The sequence below is a fragment of the Halichondria panicea genome, chromosome 1, assembly GCF_963675165.1.
Source record: "Halichondria panicea chromosome 1, odHalPani1.1, whole genome shotgun sequence".
Classification (NCBI taxonomy): domain Eukaryota; kingdom Metazoa; phylum Porifera; class Demospongiae; order Suberitida; family Halichondriidae; genus Halichondria; species Halichondria panicea.
This window is the reverse complement of record NC_087377.1, coordinates 9,884,091-9,905,048: the sequence shown is the minus strand read 5'-3', so window position 1 is coordinate 9,905,048 and position 20,958 is coordinate 9,884,091. Positions and strand designations below refer to the sequence as shown.

Genomic DNA, 20,958 nt, shown 5'->3' with positions numbered 1-20,958 from the left:
TTTTGATTTAACTAAAGAGAATTACTAGTTACTGACTCGTTCATTAATGAGCCACGCCTTCACACTTGAACTCTGCAATCTGATTGGGCTGCAAATTTTTTGCAGCAGGAACAAACCTGACATTGCAGTGGTGCCCAACCCTACGTTCGCGTCCAGAGTGGGGCCACGCCCAATTACTCTGGGACAAAAACCATTGTGTAGCTCTTACTTTAATATTTCACAAACTTCCTTTATTTAGAATAATAGCGCATGCATTGCAGAATGCAGAGGCTGCAAAAACGCATTGATTTTACAATGACTTCAATGTAAAAGGGTGTGCCAGCTCAGCACAATTTTACTGCGGAAGCTATACAGGAAGTAGTTAGTGGGCGTTTAAAAAGCAATCAAAATTCCAGGCTCTTAAAATTTATTCTGGCTAGGCTAGACAAGTCAACTCAAGTGCGCTAGGGAATCTGTAGCCTGACAACTCGACAAGATGAAGCTGTTAAGTATGTCCCTCTTAGCATGTCTTCTGTTGAGCATCGGAGGTGAGCAGAGTTACATAATCAGAGCTGTTTGTTGCGTTGTGACCACATCCATTGTTCATGTTGTAGCTAGCTCTGTTTCTATCCGCACAGCACACACACACTGCATGCAAATGGTTTTGCTGATTGTAAGAGCTACTCATATATTAATATTTACTGTACCTAGATCTATAAAAATAATAATCCACTGTATGTCATTCTTCTTGTTCTTAAGCGCACGACATCACTCTAACGCGCGCTGTGATTGCTTAGAAGTTGGCTTAGTATGTATTTATTAACAGAAAAGCATCCATAGTTTTACTCGGGGTGTTTCTTTAACCCTTTAACCGTCACGGGCCACGATCGTGGCCCGCAATAGTGACTTTTTTTGCGAAATTCTAATTCTGCGATACTTAGGAAGTAGCTCGAACTACGCACATCCCTGTATAGAGGAAGAGCTGTAGAATCACGTGCAATTTAGTCTAGAATTTTCCAAGCCACATTGCTATGTTAAAATTTCATTAGCATCTTACCGCACGAAGTTTATAGCTATGGCTAGGTTGTTTACTTGTGCCGATGTGCTTGAACAGCTTGAGGACAGCAATGGCGATGTCTCCTCTGGTGATGACAGTGCCTATGAAGGAGAGGGGATAGTAGGATACCTCCCAAAGGCTACCAGCTTTATGCCAGACGCTGATGAACTGTCTGGGACTGAGGACATGCATGACATGGACCTAGACGCTAGAGCTATGGACCAGGACGGTGAAAGACCAGGAGAGGGCTCACTGTGTGACTCTGGCAAGTAGTATAGTATAGCTAGAATATCAGTAGTGTAAGTATAGTATAGCTAAAATAGAATTAGCAGTAATGAACAGTCTTTATGTGAGCTTGTAAATTTCATAGATCGTTCACCGATATAGTAATACATGTACGTATTGTACTTCAAATTGATATATTTTAGCACTGTTACATTCATATGATGTGAAAATCAAGCTTAGTCAAGCCTTTATACCATATGATAGGCTGATCCATAAAAAAAAAAATTTTTGGATTTTATCTCACCGCTGGCCGAGCATTTAAAATGATAAAAACGGGTGAGCGTAATAACCGTGGTTGTTATGGCAACACATATTGCACCATTTTATTCCTTGTTGTATGGGCATTCTATTGGTATATGGTTGCTAGGCATTTTATTGCTCTGGAAACCTGATAGAGAATTTACAGACATTTCACTTCACTGTTAATTAAGAATCCGACGGTTAAAGGGTTAAGTGCGCTGTACTTGTTTTGAACACATTAGGTGTGTCCTTTGTCAAAGGCTTTGATGTACATGTATGGGAGAACCTTACCCTTGATGTGCCCACGCACTGGTCGATTGGTGGTATTTTGTACCTAACCACCTATAGACAAAAATAGCCTCCTCTATAAACAAAAGAGAAACACCACACCTTATAGAGAATTAGGTGTGTCCTTTGTCAAAGGCTTTGATGTACGTGTATGGGTGAACCGTACCCTTGATGTGCCCACACACTGGTCGATTTGTACCTAACCACCTATAGACAAAAATAACCTCCTCTATAAACAAAAGAGAAACACCACACCTTATAGAGAAACACTTCATAGACCTGTTGTTTTTAGGCAAATTTGTTGAGATTGAGGATTGACCACTTTGAAAATTCTAGTCACATCACAGACACGATAATTACTCTCAATGAATTCTCCTTTATAGAGTCTCAAATCATCACTGTATCGCCCACTGGCAACCAGACCGTGCCTGCTGGAAGTGATGTCAACATTACGTACACCTGCAACGTACCAGCTGGGTTTATCGTAGAGTGGGTGTTCGGCGTGGTGCAACTCAGTCCCGGGTCATCGAACGCACAAATCCTCGCCGATAATGGACTCATACTTGATCCGCCCACCGAGGGCTGAATGACCAACATCATTGTGACGAGTCTTGGCAGAGAAAGGTTGGGTAGTAACATCCAACTGCGTTGCTCGGCTTTGCAACAGTCACGTGTTGAAATTGTGTTCGGAGACAACTACTATGTGCGAACATTTGGTGAGTTCATGTGGTGTGTCCATCCATGCATGTGATGTGTGTTGTCTAGTGTGCACTGTATTGTATGTTGGCCGGGCCGGTTGTTCAAGTTTATATCATTAAGCTTCTTTGCAAAGTGTATGTACCAGCTTGCTCCGTGATACATAAATTATGCTGCCTGTAATTTATAGCCTTAAAGAGTATGTGTCATACATTGTTTAGTAACAACCAATGTAGGCTAAACATGTAGGTATTACAATAGTACAATCGTACAATCACCAGATTATAACTAACAAAAAGCTAAATGTATTACCCCCCCCTACACACACACACATACGCACACACAAACACACACACGCATCCACCCCACCCCCCCACCCCCACGCACGCACTTACACAGATATCCCTGGTCCTCCTGAGAACTTTGCGTTCAACCCGATCCCTACCGACACAACTCGACTTGTCCTCTCCTGGGACCAACCCGGTAACACCATCATCGACGAAGATGACCCCGTCACTACCACCTACACTGTGACTGTGACTGGACCAACCTTCAACTTCAACGTGACCACTACAGACACGAGTTACGAGTTTACGGATGAGTTGAACGAGGCGTGTGCAACGCACGATATATTTGTGTCGGCTAGTAACGCTGCTGGTCAGGGAATGAACGTCACACGGCAAGAAACCATCCCTATTAGTGAGTGTGGTGTGTGTGTGTGAAGTGTAGAGGGGGCGTATTGATGTACATACATCAATTGTTTCTTGATAGTGTGTTGAATTGGCATTTCACGTGCTGACGTGCTTTGTTTGTGTAGCGTGTAACAAGAATGTAATATCAGCTAGTGCAGTAATTGCTGTGTACCTGATACATGTAGATACAGTTTCATGGGTAGTCACATCTAGTGTTAGTGTAACAGTAGTGAGTGTATGCTATAATATAAACTGACCTATAGTAACCGGATGTACATGTCATAATTATATAGAATATAAACTAACTACCTCTGACTTCATCTGCCATGGTTTCTGCTGCAGCTCCTGACATCAGAGATCTGAGCAGTTCACTGAGAGTGTCTAGAATCAATCTCTCTGGTGGGGATGTGGCTGTCGACGTCACCTTCAATGTGAGTCGTGTAGTGGACAGTAATTGATATGGAAACGTTGTGTTTACTACGCTTAGTTACTTAATACTAAGCCAGCTCAAAAACATCTACATGTATAGCATGCATGTCTTTCTGTAAATCAATAATTTATTGCGCTTATTGAGCTAGCTGAAATATTATTGCTTTCCATTCCCTGCTGCTCTGTCATGACAACTAATAATGTGTGATCATAATAATGTGTGATCATTAGTGTGTGTCAACAACTCCATACGGGACTACAGTCAGCTAGTGCAAGGTTGCTTGTCAATGTACTAGCTGTCAGGCTCTTAAACACATTGTAATTGTGTAGCTGTCATATGGAACAAACCACTGTACACAAGTGTACGCGCACACAGTGAATAGCTTGCGTGTCTTGTTCGGAAGCCGCACATTCATTATGTTCATGTTCCTTCCACGTACCGTATTACTAGAATGTTTTGCAAGCATCAAACATAATATGCAAAGAACTTTGCGAGGTTGATGAATTCGCAGCAATAAAATCGCAACACCTAAATTAGTACTGGTAAATACACACGACCTTTTGCCAGAACGCAATAGTTAGATCGCAAAGGTTTAATTTTTCTGCTTATTTGGCTCATTCGCAAAGCTTTTTCACCAGCAAAATATTCTAGTATTTACACATATTTCCCACCTACTACACTTTTGCCATGCAGTCTAGTGGGGTTTAACTGTCATAAATTGGCACCTCAGGGCTACAAGGGAAAATATGGCTCATAAATTGGCACCTCAAGCATATGCAGTAAAAATAAATTAATGGTGTTTTCGATGAATGAAAATGTCTTGCATGAGAAACAAAATGTCATAAATGAAAACATAGAGACAGAGGGTGTAGTCTGTAGGCTAGTTCATTAAAAATTCTGCTGTGTGCTTGCAGAAGGAGCTGCTTTAGAGACACTCTGGGAGAGGGCTAGGGCTCAGGCTGAGCCTTGCTCACTAGCACTAGTACTGCACGCACTGCACTAGGCCTGTTCAGCTTCTGTATTTAAATAAAAAGAAGCCAGTTTAGTAATAATATAGGAGTGGCTATTTTAAACTTACCTTTGCTTGCCTACTAGCCTGGCATAGCTGAAGAGAGCTGGTCTAGACACCGTCTAGAGCTAGCTGTGTTGTTTCTTCTGGCTGGTTGCTGCGCAGTAAGTGGAGGGAGGGGCTGACTAATTGAACAGAGAGGGGGAGTGGCTCTGTACCGTTCGCTTTGAGGGAGGGGCTGGCTGCTCATATTCTGTCCAGGCTGCGCAAGGATTTGAGTGTGGACAGCAGGGTGTGAACGAGCTATCTTTTCCTAGTTGTCTTCTTGTTTGAATAGTGTTGCTATGTGGTAGTCATGCAGCTTGATGCATAGCAAGCAGCCAGCCAATCAGATGGGACATATATCAATTAATGCACAGTGCCTTGGGGTTTATGACAGTAAACCACACCTCCCCCTCGGGCTTACGCCCTCTTAGTCGGGAGGTTTACTGTCATAAACCCCTCTACACTGTACATTAACTAATACATACATAACTGTACTGCAATACATTGTACGATCGAAAAACAATTATCCTACTGTAACAGTATGTACAATACATGTATGTCATGTTGTATGGAACTTGTAATGTATACCCTAACATGTGTCTATTCCCCCCTCCCTTCTCAGCCTGCTACCATCTGCAGTGTTATGAACTTCCCTCTCGTCAGTTACATGGTGAACGTTGCCATGGGTAACGAGACGGACTCCATGACGTACCTGGTAACGGACCGCCTTATAGCCGGCCAGAGCCCCATCACCCTCCCTGTGCCCAGTGGTATGCTACAGCAGGATGAAGAATACCAGGTCACTGTGTCCGCCTGCATCACTGTCACATGTCGGACCACCCTCGTTCCTGTGTCATTCAGTAAGCACAAATGATCCATACCGTGTGGTAGTACGTAATCGAGTAATTATTAAGAGCTACAGAATGTCTTGATGGGTGAGTGAAGGAGAATTGGGAACAGAGATACTCAAATTGTTTGCGTAGTGATCGAAATTGTGTACTCATGAATTTAGTGAAGCGCTCCTTAGTTGTTTATATTTAAGCATTTTGTTTTAGGCTGGGGTATGTTCTCTGATTTCATTCTCATTGCTCGAGAAGGCTTCTCTATTTGAGCATTATAGGGTTTTTCATTGCTTGTTGTCATTAGTGTGTGCAGACCACAGCTAGTCCCTCTCTGCATGACATGTTTGGGTATCCTGTGTACTTGCATGCTTGTAGCCATAGAGATAGAACTAGTCATGTGTGTGTGTGTGTGTGTGTGTGTGTATCTGTCCTTTGGCAATATAGTACATTATATTAATATTAGTACGTGACCTTGTGGGAGATTTTTCCATAGCATAATTATGTTGTGGTCTTGCACACAAACCTTCACTAACCATATCACATAAACCCGTTCATACACGCACACACACACACACAGGGACAACTGACGTACAATCAGCCAGCATCACGTTCTTCGACACCAACGTCTTCCTCGAGTGCACCTTTGTCAACATGATTGCCGGCCTGGGGTGTGCCTTCAGGCTAACTGTAACTAGTGGTGATGTGGAGACTATCTTTGTGCCTGTCAACGCAGGTAGTATGTGCTCTATGACACAGAACATGCAGAATGCGTATACCAGTATCAAAGCTGTGGATTGGGAATCTGACATGGTTTTTGGAATGGCGGCAACCCGAGTAACAATTAACTCCGCTGATGCTGATAACTACACCATGGTGACCGGCTGTGTTCCACCAAGTGAGCTCATATTGTACATGCATCGTAGCTGTTATGCCCCTAGCACATGCATGTATATGTATAGGTTGACACCTCGTTAGTGCTGCATGGTTCATACATGTACATGTAGCCACTGTGTTGTTGTCTGTGTGCATGGATACCAACTTGTTCTTGAGCTTGTTAACTAGCACTTGCACACAATAACTCAGTGAGGTAATTGCTAGCTATACTGTACATACAAGTACTTGAAGTAAATCGCATACATATACACTGTACTTACGTATATACGTTGTCGAGGTTACGTTGTCAAAGTGACAAGGGTGTATTAAAAGTCATGCTAATTACACAGTCGCGTAGTCTCGATGCATGATTTGGTAAGGGGTCGTCGTGATAAGACACATTATAGTATGAGGATCCTCGTATTTTATGTAAATGCACAGGCAACTCGCCATCGGGGCTTCACCTTCGTGCTTGTGTGTCATAAAACACTCGGTCTCATGATAATTATGACTGCTACATTGCTAGATATGATTTTGAACATTGTTTTCCACTCCTGCTGTTACAGCTCCACCTGATAGTCTGTCTGGTGGTGCCATTGCTGGTATTACGATAGGGGTCATCTTGGCCGTCCTCATCATCATAGCCGTTGTCATAGTGATAGCGATGGTGGAGTACAAACGACGAGCAAGTAAGCAGCCCAAGATTATGAGGTACGACGAAGAGAAGGTCTCCGTCGACTTTGACAAGCAGTGGCTAATGGCAGATCACGAGCTACCAAAAAAGAAGAAGGTTGGTTTTGTATTTGTATCCTAGTCTGTGCATGTAAGGCTAAGCGTATATTTTCTTTCCTTAGTTGAACTATATAATTATGCGAATATAAATATACTGGTCCATTCGTCATACTTGTGAGTACTTAGTACTTGTGCCCTTACAGGCGAGCTTCAGGAGAGGCAGATCACTTGTGGACGGAACTGAAGAGGTGGTTATTCGTACAATGTAATGTATATACAATGTAATCATTCGCATACTGGCAAGTTGACTCGCAAGTAATCAACGTTTGAATGTTGTTTTATGTGCTAGCTGCACCGTTATTTATAAATCGATCTTTTTTCAGGCGTCCATAGCTTTCACTCCAAGTGATGCTGCTGGTGGACCACCCCCTCTTTCTGTGAGTAATACATACATGTGCACACCCATACAGCCTAAGCACAGAAATTCACAACTAGCAACACCTAGGCTTCTAGAAGACCAGGGCCTTTGAATCTAGCTTCTATATTCAAGTACTGTATATTCATGCTGACTGTATCTAAAATACCTTCATGTGTACCGCCCCCTAGGCCTTCACACTATCACATACCTTCACACCCCTCACACACTTCACAGCTGGCACAGCCGTCCCTCACCGACTCCACGGCAGCGTTCTCGCTTCACATTAGCCGTGACAAGAAAAAAGCTCATCTCCACCTCAACAGGGCCCTCATTCGCAGGGCTCTCAAGGAGAGGAAGATGACCACTCTCGAGAAGAAGTCAGCCAGGGCCACGCCAACTGTGAGTGGACATGCCTCACTGTGGTAGATACATGTAGGAGCTGTTGTGTTTGTGTACACTGCACGGTATATATGATAGCAGACATTCATTTCATTCCAGTCCTTTTACAGCTTACAAGAATTCCATGCAATTTACTGTTTCTTAACATTATAAGCTGTGTTCTATTTTTCCTATCCTATCAATTTCGATAAATTATCTTATTTCTACATTTCCGTTTCTTGCATTTCCATTGACTGCACATTCTCCTACAGCAATCCATACGCGAGTTTCTGCTCCCGCTCCACTCTGAGATCCGTGTAACAGGAGAGGAGAGTGACGAGGACGTTCAGATTGACGGTGGGGACGGAGGAGATGGTGAAAACATCATTGCTGAACTCTAGGGACATCATTCGTTGTACTGAGCTGAACAGTTAATATACTGTTTTTATAGCATCTTTGTGTATAGCTACCTTTATACTACCTTTATAGTTTCACAATAACAGAAAGGCCGTGCTTTGTGTCCTTGTTGCATTCCCACCATTGTGTACTAGCTTATTTCTGTGTAACAAACAATGTCATCGCAAGCAAAAGGTGATGAATTCTGCATGGTGTCTCTGCGTGGGCGTTATAACGGTGTGGCCCTACGTTCGCGTCCAGGGTGGGGCCACGCCCAACTAGTAATCTGCCAAAATTGAAAAAAGATTGATCTTGCGTGACCTGAGAAAGATGTCGGGAAGCGTCCAAGATAGTTTCATAGTGTTAATAGTGCTCTGTCTATTCACCTGGAGATACCGTATAGCGGGTAATTTTCGGGGACAAAATATTCGTGGTTCAGCAATATTCGTGGGTAATATTTTCGTGGTTGCTGCTTGCACTGCAGGTAAAGGTAGGCAAGGTCGCTTCATTCGTGGGTAAAATATTCGTGGTCAGACCTCCAACCACGAAAACCACGAATTTTTGCCCCACGAAAATTACACGCTATACGGTATGTGCCTGTCATGATCAGTCAGGTAAAACAATTGCGTCAATTCAATGTAAATACGTCAGAAAGACATGTTTTTTCAACACATTTTTTTCAGAGCTTGGTTACAGAATGTATTCTGTTTCATACTACCCCTTTGTAAAATGGCCTTGCCTGAGGTTAAATACACGATGCGTGCATGTAGCCCTAGACAGCATTAATTTTTATAGACAGATTGGCAACGATAGGTGACGCTGGTGTCTGTGTTGATGGGTACCGTCTGGTTGGTACTGGGAGTGACGGTTATACTCGGTGGAGTTCTGCAATCTGTACACGTACACACGGAGGAACTTACGTATGGCAACGTACGTTTAAATTATGTGTACAGTTTCTATTGGTGACCTCATAATTATATCCCCCCAGTCACCTGTGGCCACCCTGTTACACCATACAGAGGCAGTGTGGATATCAATGGTGGAACACCACCCTTTCCACTACGTTCACAGGTCACCTATCGCTGTGACCAGAGACTGTTCCCCCTTGATGTGAGGACCAACACATGCACTGATGTGGGTGGTAGGGGAGAGTGGGTGGAGAATCCTGGGAGCTTGGTGTGTAGAGAGAGACCAGGTAAAATCATCTTCAGTTCCTTTATTTTTGTGATATCATGACCTTTTGTTCCATAACAGTGAATTGCTCTCTACCTGAGGAGCCATCCAACGGCACTATAGTCGACTATGAGAGGTTGAATGAGACAGTGTTGGAGGGAACAATGCTGACTTACCAGTGTGACAATGGACTCTCACTGACTGGACCCAACACCATCTAATGCTGGAATCTGGAGCACTGAGCCTGAGGAAATCATGTGTGTGCCGCAAACTTACGGTGAGTTGTAAAATGTCAGTTATAGGTGTTTTATTCTATAAATCCAATTAGCTCGTCTTATGACGGTTGCTATTGTAATATGAATTGAAAGTTATTGTCGAATGCATTTTAAAAGTTAAAATCGTATACTTTTTTATACTTTCAACTTTTTAAATGTGAATGGGAACAGGCAACAGATCTATAGGTTGTATAATTATATAGCTGTGTCATTCCTTTATGCAGCTCCATCTGCAGGTGTTTCCATAATTGGGCCTATAGTCGGTGTGGTTGTGGGTAGTATTGGTGGTGTGCTGGTGTGTTTTACTGTACTCGTCCTGGTTGTGGCATTGATTGTCAAGAGAAAGAGGCAAAATCTCTCAACGGAAACTAGTGAGAACCAGAAAGCCACGGCTAGCCCATTGTACGATGAAATTACCACTATTGCAACAGACATTCAACTAGAGTCGAATAGTGCTTATGGACAGGTGAGAAAAATGTCCCCGTTAAATGAATGATAACCCATAATTAACAATACGATTAAAGTGATTTTAACACGAGACATTTAACTGGATTGTAATCAGGTTTATGAACAAGTGGCTTATTAGTATACGAATAAGTCTGCATTTTTTAATCCTTGGTATTACATTCAGGTGGTCCGCCCTCCCATGCAATGAATCCGACCAGGCCTAAGTATATATGGTCATGTGAGAAGAACTTGATTAGATCGTTTAATTTCAATGCTTGTTTTGATATTGTCACTTACAATAATGATGTTGTTCATTTAACTATACATACAAGAACCGTCATACGTATTCATAATTATACAATCCTGAGAGTTTCAATGGATTCCTTAGTGTTAGAGCACATCATGGTACAAGACTGCATGTACTATTTTGTATCAATCTGCCTCAGTCATAATTATCATTACAGTAGAACCTCGATTATCCAGACACCTTGGTTCCAGAAGCAGGCCGGATAAGTGAATATGCCGGATAATCGAATAGATAAACCACACCTTGATCCACCCACTTTATTGATAAACAGCAGTGCTACATGGTTGTCTGAGAATAATGGTGGGATAATAGGCATCAATTTTCTGGCTTTGACGAGAACAATTTCTGTCTTTGACATAGGTACTCGTACAAACGAAAAGATTTGAAGCAAAAAACAGCCAGTAAAATTTTTTCGGGATTCTTCTTTATACACGTGGAAGACTATACCTACACTATAACTTTCAGGCAATTCATACAATGATTGTAAGTAACGAATTGCCTGCAAATGCACAGCTCATTGCTGGTATAATGTGATGTGGTTTGGATATAGTGCATGTCTTGGCGTCTCTAGAAAATCTTCTGAAAATGTGTGATACTGAATAAAGAAACATTGCTAAAACTGTATTATAGCGTCATGCCTATACTATATATGATTACGAGAGCATTATAAGTATAGCTACAGTTAACTGTTCAGAATACAATATCACAATACTGTGCATGCTCAATTATAGGAGCATGAGCTATAGATACATAGTTTAATATCATTGTCCTATAAAGCGACTGTGTTCCCGGTTCATCTATACACTAGTAATTAAAGTACGTGCTGTTTTGTATTTGAGCAACTCTCTGAGTGTATGTAATGGTTCAATCAGTTATTTTTTATAAGCTGAACATTATTTGCGAGTTACTACAACCAGTGAAACAGAAATTATGGTAAACTAGGCCACAGACCACTAATTATATCCGCCCACATTCAACGTTATTGCTGAGTTCAATCAGTGGCTAATTGCTGAGCTACACCATGCCTGTCGTACCTCCTCCTGGCAAGAAGCTGGAAAATCTGCTGCACAACAGCAGGGAAGTTTATAGAAATTGAAGCAGAGTGGTGTTCAGAATTTACAAAAAAGTGAATTGTATTTTTGAGACCTTATTAGCAAGAGTATAGAGGAGTGTTGAACTATTGATACCTCTACACAAAAACTGTGCACAAAGTAATGTGACATCCTTTTAAGGTAAAATGAATAATCCAACAGATGAATTAGCATGCATCTTTTGTTAACTGCAACCATGATCAATGTATCATTGATCATTGATTCTACAATGAGTTCAGTTGTTATAGTATGAATCAACTAGTATCTCGAGCTACTACAACAGTTCTATATTATGACTTTCTACGTCTGGTTAAAATCCCACATCCCTTGATGAGGTTGTAATTGAGTGCATCCTGAGTAACAATAATTATCAGATCTATACAAGGTACAGTAAAATAACTCACTAGTTCATAAGCCTGGTTAGATTGTACTTGAATACCCTTGGAGCATCTAACAGCCTGCGTGCATGCGGTACGTGTTGTGAAACATGTGTACCATTTTAACAAAATAATCAAATTTACATTGTAATGAGTGCACATGTATATATACCTTTCCATATGCATCATTGGGCTCGAGTTGAATGTCATTTCCTGAAAGACCTACTTCCTCATAAAGTGGAGCAGCTATTTGTTCTTCACTAGATAGCTTTTTCCTCAGTAAGAGTAGGGCAATCAAGCAGATACCAATAAGACACACTAACACCAGTATCACACCAACAGCACCACCATAAATAGCCGCAGTAGTAGAATCTGGTGTGTATATTGGATAAAAACCACTTTTGAAAGTACGAAGTTATGCATACATGCAAGGAATGCAGGACCATTGCTGCTGGATTGCAAGGCACTATAATTATACAAATGACCCGTGACCACAACAGTGAAGCCTATATCATTCATTACTTCTTGTTATATCCCGTTGCTACGTTGTTGCCAAGTGCAATATGAAGCATATTGCACTGCTGAAAGTCATATTGCACTGACCGCAAAGTCATATTGCACTGACCGCAAAACGGCCCTCTGGCATTTAGACAGACAATTAAATTAAAATTAAATTAATACGCATGAGAAATAACAAGTATCAAAGTATGTCCAGCCATGCAGGAATGAATGTTCAGCACTGCTGGAGTTTCTTCTTGCAACCGTGTAGGTTTTAAAATTGTCCAAGATTTATTTTGTGGAAGATTCTGTGTTCCTAGATCGACCTAGTCCTCGACATCGTGATGCATGTCAATTCTGCTTCACCGTAGCACTATGAGCTGTTTTGCAGCAGTGTAGAAGCGAGCTTTCTTGGCTTGGTTATGAGGCCGAGCGTAGACCAGCAGCTAGTATTCACTGAGTAGTGGGGTGGGGCTGTTTCTTTGCAGCAGTAAGTGGGGCGGGGCTGTTTTGCAGCACCAGAAGTGGGGTGGGGCTGTTTTGCAGATTTCCAACTCCAACAATTTTGTGTCAAGCCATTCGTCGGTCATGCCAATCTTATACGCTGCAGATACTGGCGTCTAGAAGAGAGAAGAGATGGAGCTGTGTCTAGAGTTGTCTCTGTCTTTTTTTGTGCTGTTTATATTGTGTTACTAGGACAGTGTTATGTTGCTATGCCCTCGGGATATAAACTAGTTATAACACGTGCACTCGGGCTGCATGGCATATATTGCACTCAGCCCTCGGGGCTGGCGCCCTCGTGCTTCAGTGCAATATATTCCATACATCCCTTGTGCCCGTGTTATAACTATAACTTATACATTGTTGCAGAGTTATTCTTCATAAAGAGACTGTACCATTTTGTGTTACTACCGCGGTCTATGAATATCATTAACACCCATAAGGCCCCATATAAATTGTGATATGAAGTCAATAATAGTCTTAGTGTAGACTGCATTCCTTGTGCATTCCTTTCCGTGTACACATCACTCCTTTTATAGGACAACTAGTTTCAACTACTTGTGGTGGCTGTGGAATGCACCAGACGCATGAAAAACGTTTTCTGCCTACCACTGAATCTGTTAACAGTGTTATACTATAAAAGGGACCATTTCAGGTTACTGGGTGGAGGGTGGGCTTTAGGTAACTTCAGACATACTATGCACTGATAAATTCAATTAGCTCGTTGTATAGGACGGTTGCTATAATTATACTGTAGTATGAATTGAAGATATAATTATACTGTCAAATGCATTTTGAAAGTCATAACCGTTTCACTTCCAACTTTTTGAATGCGAATGGAAACAGGCAACGTATCTATAGACTGTATAATTATATAGCTGTGTCTACAGTAAGCCACAGTTTAGAGATCGAATCATTTTGCTTGCCTATACTATATCTCCGAGGAGGTTGGACACGATCACGTGCACCACTTTTTTGCTGAGCTGGTACAGTTTTATTGACAATAAGTTTCTATGTAAACTTCTAGCTGGTGTTGCACAGTCATTGGAGACTGAAGGCAACATTTATGCATCTCTCTGGCTACTTTGAGTACATATTAACTAACCTGATCCCCAGCGATTCCCTCTATTCTGGCGAGTTACCAGTAGCAGAATAGAGGGAATCGTATATATATCATTATACGCTTCCGATATAGTTGCTATGCCACCGCCACGGTAACTTCCAATTCTAGTGGAAAGACTTAGGGCTTGAGTTGAGACATCCAGGATTCTCAGTTCATAACTGGCGTCTTGAAACCAGCACACTGTTGGAGGCTGTGTGCAAAACAATTAATGTGCTGCATTTTTTTTATTTTAGAAACAGTAAACTATAAGTAAACAGACACACATGATTATGTATACACAATGAAGCATTGAAATTAATTTTGATTCCATTGAACGGCATATATCTTGTATATGTATACGAATTAAGATTTCAGTGTGCGTGTATATGATTGTAAAATTCACCTTAAATATGACGTTAATGATGGGGGTCAAGTCTGCTGTGAAGGTAATCACGACAACAGGAGGGAGCAGAAAGTCCCCAAGAACTGTAAAAAAAACACAACTTTTGAAAAAACCCTGGCAGATAAAAATTGTATGACTGTACGAGAGAGCACAATAATATTAGCTTTGCATGCAGTAATCAACTTAGTGAGATACCCTTGAATCAATTCACTCAAAATGAAAGTGCCAGAGATAAACATTGTACATGTACACAAGGGGGTTTGGAGTATTTGAAACACCAAAACACAGTATCAGCATCCTGCACAACGATGGTACAATTAACCACGGAGAATTCCCATGCTTGTCCTATAGCTGGACCACTGTCGATTATGCACTATAGCTATTAATATCTATATAACACCTTATAGTCGGAAGATTATGCATGCCTAATACATTATAAACAGACTGAGAACCATGCATGCAGTACAGTAACTATGTTATAGTTATAACACGGGCACGAGGGATGTATGGAATATATTGCACTGAAGCACGAGGGCGTAAGCCCCGAGGGCTGAGTGCAATATATTCCATGCATCCCGAGTGCACGTGTAATAACTAGTTTATATCCCGAGGGCATAGCAACATAATACTGTCTTAGTAACACAATATAAACTGCACAAAAAGATGACAAAGACAACTCTAGACACAGCTCCATCTCTTCTCTCTCCTAGACGCCAGTATATGCAGCGTATAAGATTGGCATGACAGACGAATGGCTTGACACAAAATTGTTGTAGTTCCAACGCTGAAACCACTGCAAAACAGCCCCACCCCACTTCTGGTGCTGCAAAATAGCCCCACCCCTCTACTGCTGCAAAGAAACAGCCCCAGCCCATTTACTGCTGCGAAGAAACAGCCACACCCCACTATACTACTCAGTGTAACTGCTGCTCGAACAGCCCCGGCCCCCTCCACTAGCACTATCCTCGGTATCACAACCAAGCCAAAGAAGCTCGCCTCTACACTGCTGCAAAACAGCTCAAGCCCCCTGCAAAAAGAGCCGCTTCTAGTGCATGCTATGATGAAGCCAGAATTGACCGTGCATCAAGAAGTGGAGGACTAGGCCTAGGATCACAGAATCTTCACAAAATGAGCCTGGGACGATTTTAAAACCTGCATGGTTGCAAAGAAGAAACTCCAGCAGTGCTGAACATTCATGCATGGCTGGACTTACTTTGATACTTATTATTTCTCATGGTACAATATTTAATTTAATTATGCCAGAGGGGCGTTTTGTGGTCAGTGCAATATGACTTTTCAGCAGTGCAATATGACTTTTCAGCAGTGCAATATGCTTCATATTGCACTTGGCAACAACATAGCAACGGGATATAAAATAATTTAGCCTTCTAGTTTTCCCGGCTTGTGCAGTGCATGCAGCATTGGTGGCTTGTGCGTGTGAGGGAGGTACATTGTTGGATATACTCGTTAATACAATGACACCAGCATAAAAATTGACTCACATATTGGAAATCCACCAATGGCGACACCTGCAGCACTAGGTCCTATACTGTTCGTGGCAATGACCTCAAACGTTATATTGTGGCAATCTCTGTGAACACTGTCCGTGGTTAACACATACTCCAGGGCACTCAGTGAGGCATTGTAGAGGGGTGCTGAGTGGTCAGCAGTGCTTCGAATGATTAGAGTGTAGTTGAGAATAGGAAAACCAGTGTGAGCAAACGGCTCAAACCAGGATACCCTTAAAGCTGTTGTGTTGACCGTAACTAGCTCAGTGACAGGGGCATTGAGAACATCTGTAGGGGATATTATTGAGACATTTACTGCATGTCCTCTATGATTATGAGGTAGTATACACGTGTATATATGCATGGATACCGGTTAGCAGAACAACAGTGCTGGCTGAACTGATAATCACTATGATACATGCATGCATGCAGTACTTACCGACAATATAGAGAAATACAGGTGGTTCAGATCTAACAGTGGCCTGATCAGAGCCTGTAGCAAGACACTCGATCTTCGTCCGATTACGTCCTTGAGTTCTCACACCGATTCGTCTCGTCACCTCAACATTAGGAAAGTCATGTATATCGTCGTACAGTATTATCCAGCTGGGAATATTGTTAAAGAGTGTTTCGCCATTGATGTACCAGAATACGGCAGAGGCTCGAGCACGACAGGTGAACTGGGCTTCATACTGGGTCACAGGGACAGTCTGTGTCACTGGGCCATCCAGTACTTCTGCAAAACAAACGTGTATTGCAGAATAAAATTATAGACCCTTGGAAGATCTACACATAATCTATTTTTTATGCACTGTAGCTAAATCAATCTTGATTTGTTGGATGAAATACCTGGAACAACTTGAGTAGACAGTTCCACTCTTGATAAGCAGATGACAAAAAACAGCTTTAGTGCTAGTATCTCCATTTCACAATGTAGCTTATCTAGATTGAACTAAAAACACTGGCTATAATTATATACAGAAAGTAGCCTCACACGCATGCGTCAACATAAAAGGGTGGGGCTGATGCAGAGGAGAGGTTTGAACCACTGCGGAAGTACCCTCGAAGTACCATCCGTGTATCTCCGCGGTTTTAATCGAGGTTTACTTTTTGACACTAGGGCTAAACATGAATAATTCAAGAGAATTGTTTTGCTCTCTGTAAGAAGTCCACAAGCAGTTCTGCTGCTAAACATCTAATACTTGAGGCCATTTGGGACACAGGATACTATTTAGTTACAAAGCCTTAGCTATATCAAAGGTACTATAGGAACACAAGCATGAAAAGGCGCTCTGTGTACCTCTAGCTACTTCATGACAATCGAGATTATATTTTCTTTGTTTCCAATTGATACCTACTATCAGGGGGCATGTGATTCAGTAATGGGGGTAGCTCTGAGATGTATGCAATAAGTTTCCCGGGCTTTTGCGGGAGTTATGAGGAGATACACGGATGGTCCCAGAGCCACTACAGTACGTAGACTAAAACATCACGTGAATCACTTTTAACCTTAGCTCTAATTAGCTAATTATCGCGACCTTTGAACGATTCATCTTTTCTTTCTTTATAACCTCTACATATTGGACACAAGGGCTAGAGCAAAGTAAGCCTTTTCTCCTACTGGAGATACCCCTATGGCCAAGTTGTCAGGACCTGAAGGTAATAGGACCCCTATAAGAAGCACCTCAAGTACTCCTATCTCTAAGATCCCTGTGAGAAGCATCCCAGGCACTCTGATCTTGTCTCTGTGAGAAGCACTCTTAATCCTGGAGACAGGATCCCTATGAGGAGCACCCCAGGCACCCCTGTCTCCAAGATCCCTGTGAGAAGCACCCCAGGCACTCCTGTCTCTGTGATAAAGCTGCAACATGGAATTGTGTAGTTCAGAGTGTCTCCAACATGAAGAACATCAATGACACTAACAGTCTCAGCTTCTAGCACCCCTTTATTTGTATGGTTTGCTCTGTGCCTGCAAGAAAATTGCCTGTCACTCATACTACAGTACTGTTCTGTGTGTTCCAATATATAGAGGTTATAAAGAAAGAAAAGACGAATCGTTCAAAGAATGTAATTAAAAGGTCACGATAATTAGCTAATTAGAGCTAAGGTTAATCGTGTCCTCCCTCCTCTGTATGGTCGCATCTAATTGGAAGTTTCTCTCTTTGTTCAGAACGGAAGTTATTTAACCACAACCACACCCCTAGAATTCTTCACATAATAATTATAAGCCTCAGGGCACAACATTCATGAAGGAGTAGTGGATGATGCTGAAAGCCTCCTAGAGCTGTACTTAGGAGGCTTTCAGCTCTACTTTACTAAGTAGACTACTATGAGTACATTGGTACCAGGACTCCAGTGAGCAAGCTATAGAAACAGGTGCAGGTGGACGACGAAAACAGATCACCCATTGTTACCAAAATAACATTAAAATTGTTATTACAAATATTTATTGAACATGATTAATTTGTAGGTAACCATTCAGGGCAATTAAATAATGTTCGATAGTATCCCATTATTGTTTCGAGCATTCGAAAGCAGCATTGCAGTGCCATGTCAACTTTTGGTCAGCACGGACTTTACTTCAACATCTAGTTGAACACGTCTCCAAGATACACGCGTACACACAAAGTGGGCTGTCCACTTTTCATGTATATGAGTTGATACTTCCCATCATTTGCTGTTTCCATTGAACCCAGCAACCATTCACTCGGATCTAGAAAACACTGAAAGGCAACAAAAATTGCAGCTCTAACGTACAGTACACTCTCGCTATTCCGGCTCCCTGAAGTACGGCCACCCGATATACCCGCCATTTGGCTTGGTACGGAATGCTAGCTATATGTTTACTGCACAAAACTCACCCTAAAGTATGGCCACTCGCTATTCCGGTATTCGGGATCTCTCTATAATTATAGCTATAATTATCTTATCGGATGCGGCCGTGCATATAGCCATGCCACGATAAAAATTGATGTTGTTATTCAGTATATAAACTTAACCGTCAATATCTCACTTTAGACTGTTTGAATATACAATGGAGTTAACCACTTGACAGAACACAGCGAGGCATGCAACTGTAAGTATGAGATGAGTCTTGTTTAATTCTGATGTGGCTGTATGTGCGTGGTAACTGCAAACCAGTGGCCAGAATGTAGTCGGGTCCTAGCTTGCAGTGAGAATCCACTGTGCTCACAAGGTTGAAAATTACAATCCTGAGAGTTTCAATGGATTCCTTAGTGCTAGAGCACATCATGGTACAAGACTGCATGTACTATTTTGTATCAATCTGCCTCAGTCATAATTATCATTACAGTAGAACTTCGATTATCCGGACACCTTGGTTCCAGAAGCAGGCCGGATAAGTGAATATGCCGGATAATCGAATAGATAAACCACACCTTGATCCACCCACTTTATTGATAAACAGCAGTGCCACATGGTTGTCTGAGAATAATGGTGGGATAATAGGCATCAATTTTCTGGCTTTGACGAGAACAATTTCTGTCTTTGACATAGGTACTCGTACAAACGAAAAGATTTGAAGCAAAAAACAGCCAGTAAAATTTTTTCGGGATTCTTCTTTATACACGTAGAAGACTATACCTACACTATAACTTTCAAGCAATTCATACAACGATTGTAAGTAATGAATTGCCTGCAAATGCACAGCTCATTGCTGGTATAATGTGATGTGGTTTGGATATAGTGCATGTCTCGGCGTCTCTAGAAAACCTTCTGAAAATGTGTGATGATACTGAATAAAGAAACATTGCTAAAACTGTATTATAGCGTCATGCCTATACTATATACGATTACGAGAGCATTATAAGTATAGCTACAGTTAACTGTTCAGAATACAATATCACAATACTGTGCATGCTCAATTATAGGAGCATGAGCCATAGATACATAGTTTAATATCATTGTCCTATAAAGCGACTGTGTTCCCGATTCATCTATACACTAGTAATTAAAGTACGTGCTGTTTTGTATTTGAGCAACTCTCTGAGTGTATGTCATGGTTCAATCAGTTATTTTTTATAAGCTGAACATTATTTGCGAGTTACTACAACCAGTGAAACAGAAATTATGGTAAACTAGGCCACAGACCACTAATTATATCCGCCCACATTCAACGTTATTGCTGAGTTCAATCAGTGGCTAATTGCTGAGCTACACCATGCCTGTCGTACCTCCTCCTGGCAAGAAGCTGGAAAATCTGCTGCACAACAGCAGGGAAGTTTATAGAAATTGAAGCAGAGTGGTGTTCAGAATTTACAAAAAAGTGAATTGTATTTTTGAGACCTTATTAGCAAGAGTATAGAGGAGTGTTGAACTATTGATACCTCTACACAAAAACTGTGCACAAAGTAATGTGACATCCTTTTAAGGTAAAATGAATAATCCAACAGATGAATTAGCATGCATCTTTTGTTAACTGCAACCATGATCAATGTATCATTGATCATTGATTCTACAATGAGTTCAGTTGTTATAGTATGAATCAACTAGTATCTCAAGCTACTGCAACAGTTCTATATATATGACTTTCTACGTCTGGTTAAAATCATATCCTTTGATGAGCTTGTAATTGAGTGCATCCTGAGTAACAATAATTATCAGATCTATACAAGGTACAGTAAAATAACTCACTAGTTCATAAGCCTGGTTAGATTGTAGTTGAATACCCTTGGAGCATCTAACAGCCTGCGTGCATGCGGTACGTGTTGTGAAACATGTGTACCATTTTCAAAATAATCAAATTTACATTGTAATGAGTGCACATGTATACCTTTCCATATGCACCATTGGGCTCGAGTTGAATGTCATTTCCTGAAAGACCTACTTCCTCATAAAGTGGAGCAGCTATTTGTTCTTCACTAGATAGCTTTTTCCTCAGTAAGAGTAGGGCAATC

General features: G+C 41.5%; 2 protein-coding genes and 1 long non-coding RNA gene across 6 annotated transcripts; 2 read left to right on the top strand and 1 right to left on the bottom strand.

The window, feature by feature from the left end:
- Positions 1-211: 211 nt before the first annotated feature.
- Positions 212-8,538, top strand: LOC135344423 (uncharacterized). Of its 3 annotated transcripts, XM_064541636.1 has the most exons (12): positions 212-527; positions 1,094-1,301; positions 2,233-2,565; positions 2,945-3,244; positions 3,580-3,668; positions 5,344-5,581; positions 6,141-6,458; positions 7,003-7,226; positions 7,372-7,416; positions 7,552-7,605; positions 7,821-7,985; positions 8,237-8,538. In XM_064541636.1, exons 3-12 carry the CDS (start codon positions 2,436-2,438, stop codon positions 8,363-8,365), a joined length of 1,692 nt encoding a protein of 563 aa, XP_064397706.1. In that variant the 5' UTR covers positions 212-527; positions 1,094-1,301; positions 2,233-2,435; the 3' UTR covers positions 8,366-8,538. The 3 variants fall into 3 exon arrangements, with proteins under 3 accessions (XP_064397706.1, XP_064397689.1, XP_064397698.1); XM_064541619.1 differs by lacking the exon at positions 1,094-1,301; XM_064541628.1 differs by lacking the exon at positions 212-527 and having other exon boundaries at positions 562-1,301.
- Positions 8,539-9,351: 813 nt separating this feature from the next.
- LOC135344861 (uncharacterized) lies at positions 9,352-10,844 on the top strand. The gene is made up of 4 exons (XR_010397562.1): positions 9,352-9,555; positions 9,615-9,810; positions 10,033-10,274; positions 10,440-10,844. It is a non-coding gene; the product is annotated as an uncharacterized LOC135344861 (long non-coding RNA).
- Positions 10,845-11,833: 989 nt separating this feature from the next.
- LOC135341740 (uncharacterized) lies at positions 11,834-17,035 on the bottom strand. 2 transcript variants are annotated; one of them, XM_064538497.1, is made up of 8 exons: positions 16,892-17,035; positions 16,482-16,778; positions 16,037-16,330; positions 14,535-14,617; positions 14,135-14,342; positions 12,203-12,402; positions 12,058-12,111; positions 11,835-12,006 (listed from the first exon to the last, which is right to left on the bottom strand). In XM_064538497.1, exons 1-8 carry the CDS (start codon positions 16,965-16,967, stop codon positions 11,944-11,946), a joined length of 1,275 nt encoding a protein of 424 aa, XP_064394567.1. In that variant the 5' UTR covers positions 16,968-17,035; the 3' UTR covers positions 11,835-11,943. The 2 variants fall into 2 exon arrangements, with proteins under 2 accessions (XP_064394500.1, XP_064394567.1); XM_064538430.1 differs by having other exon boundaries at positions 11,834-12,111.
- Positions 17,036-20,958: the final 3,923 nt, after the last annotated feature.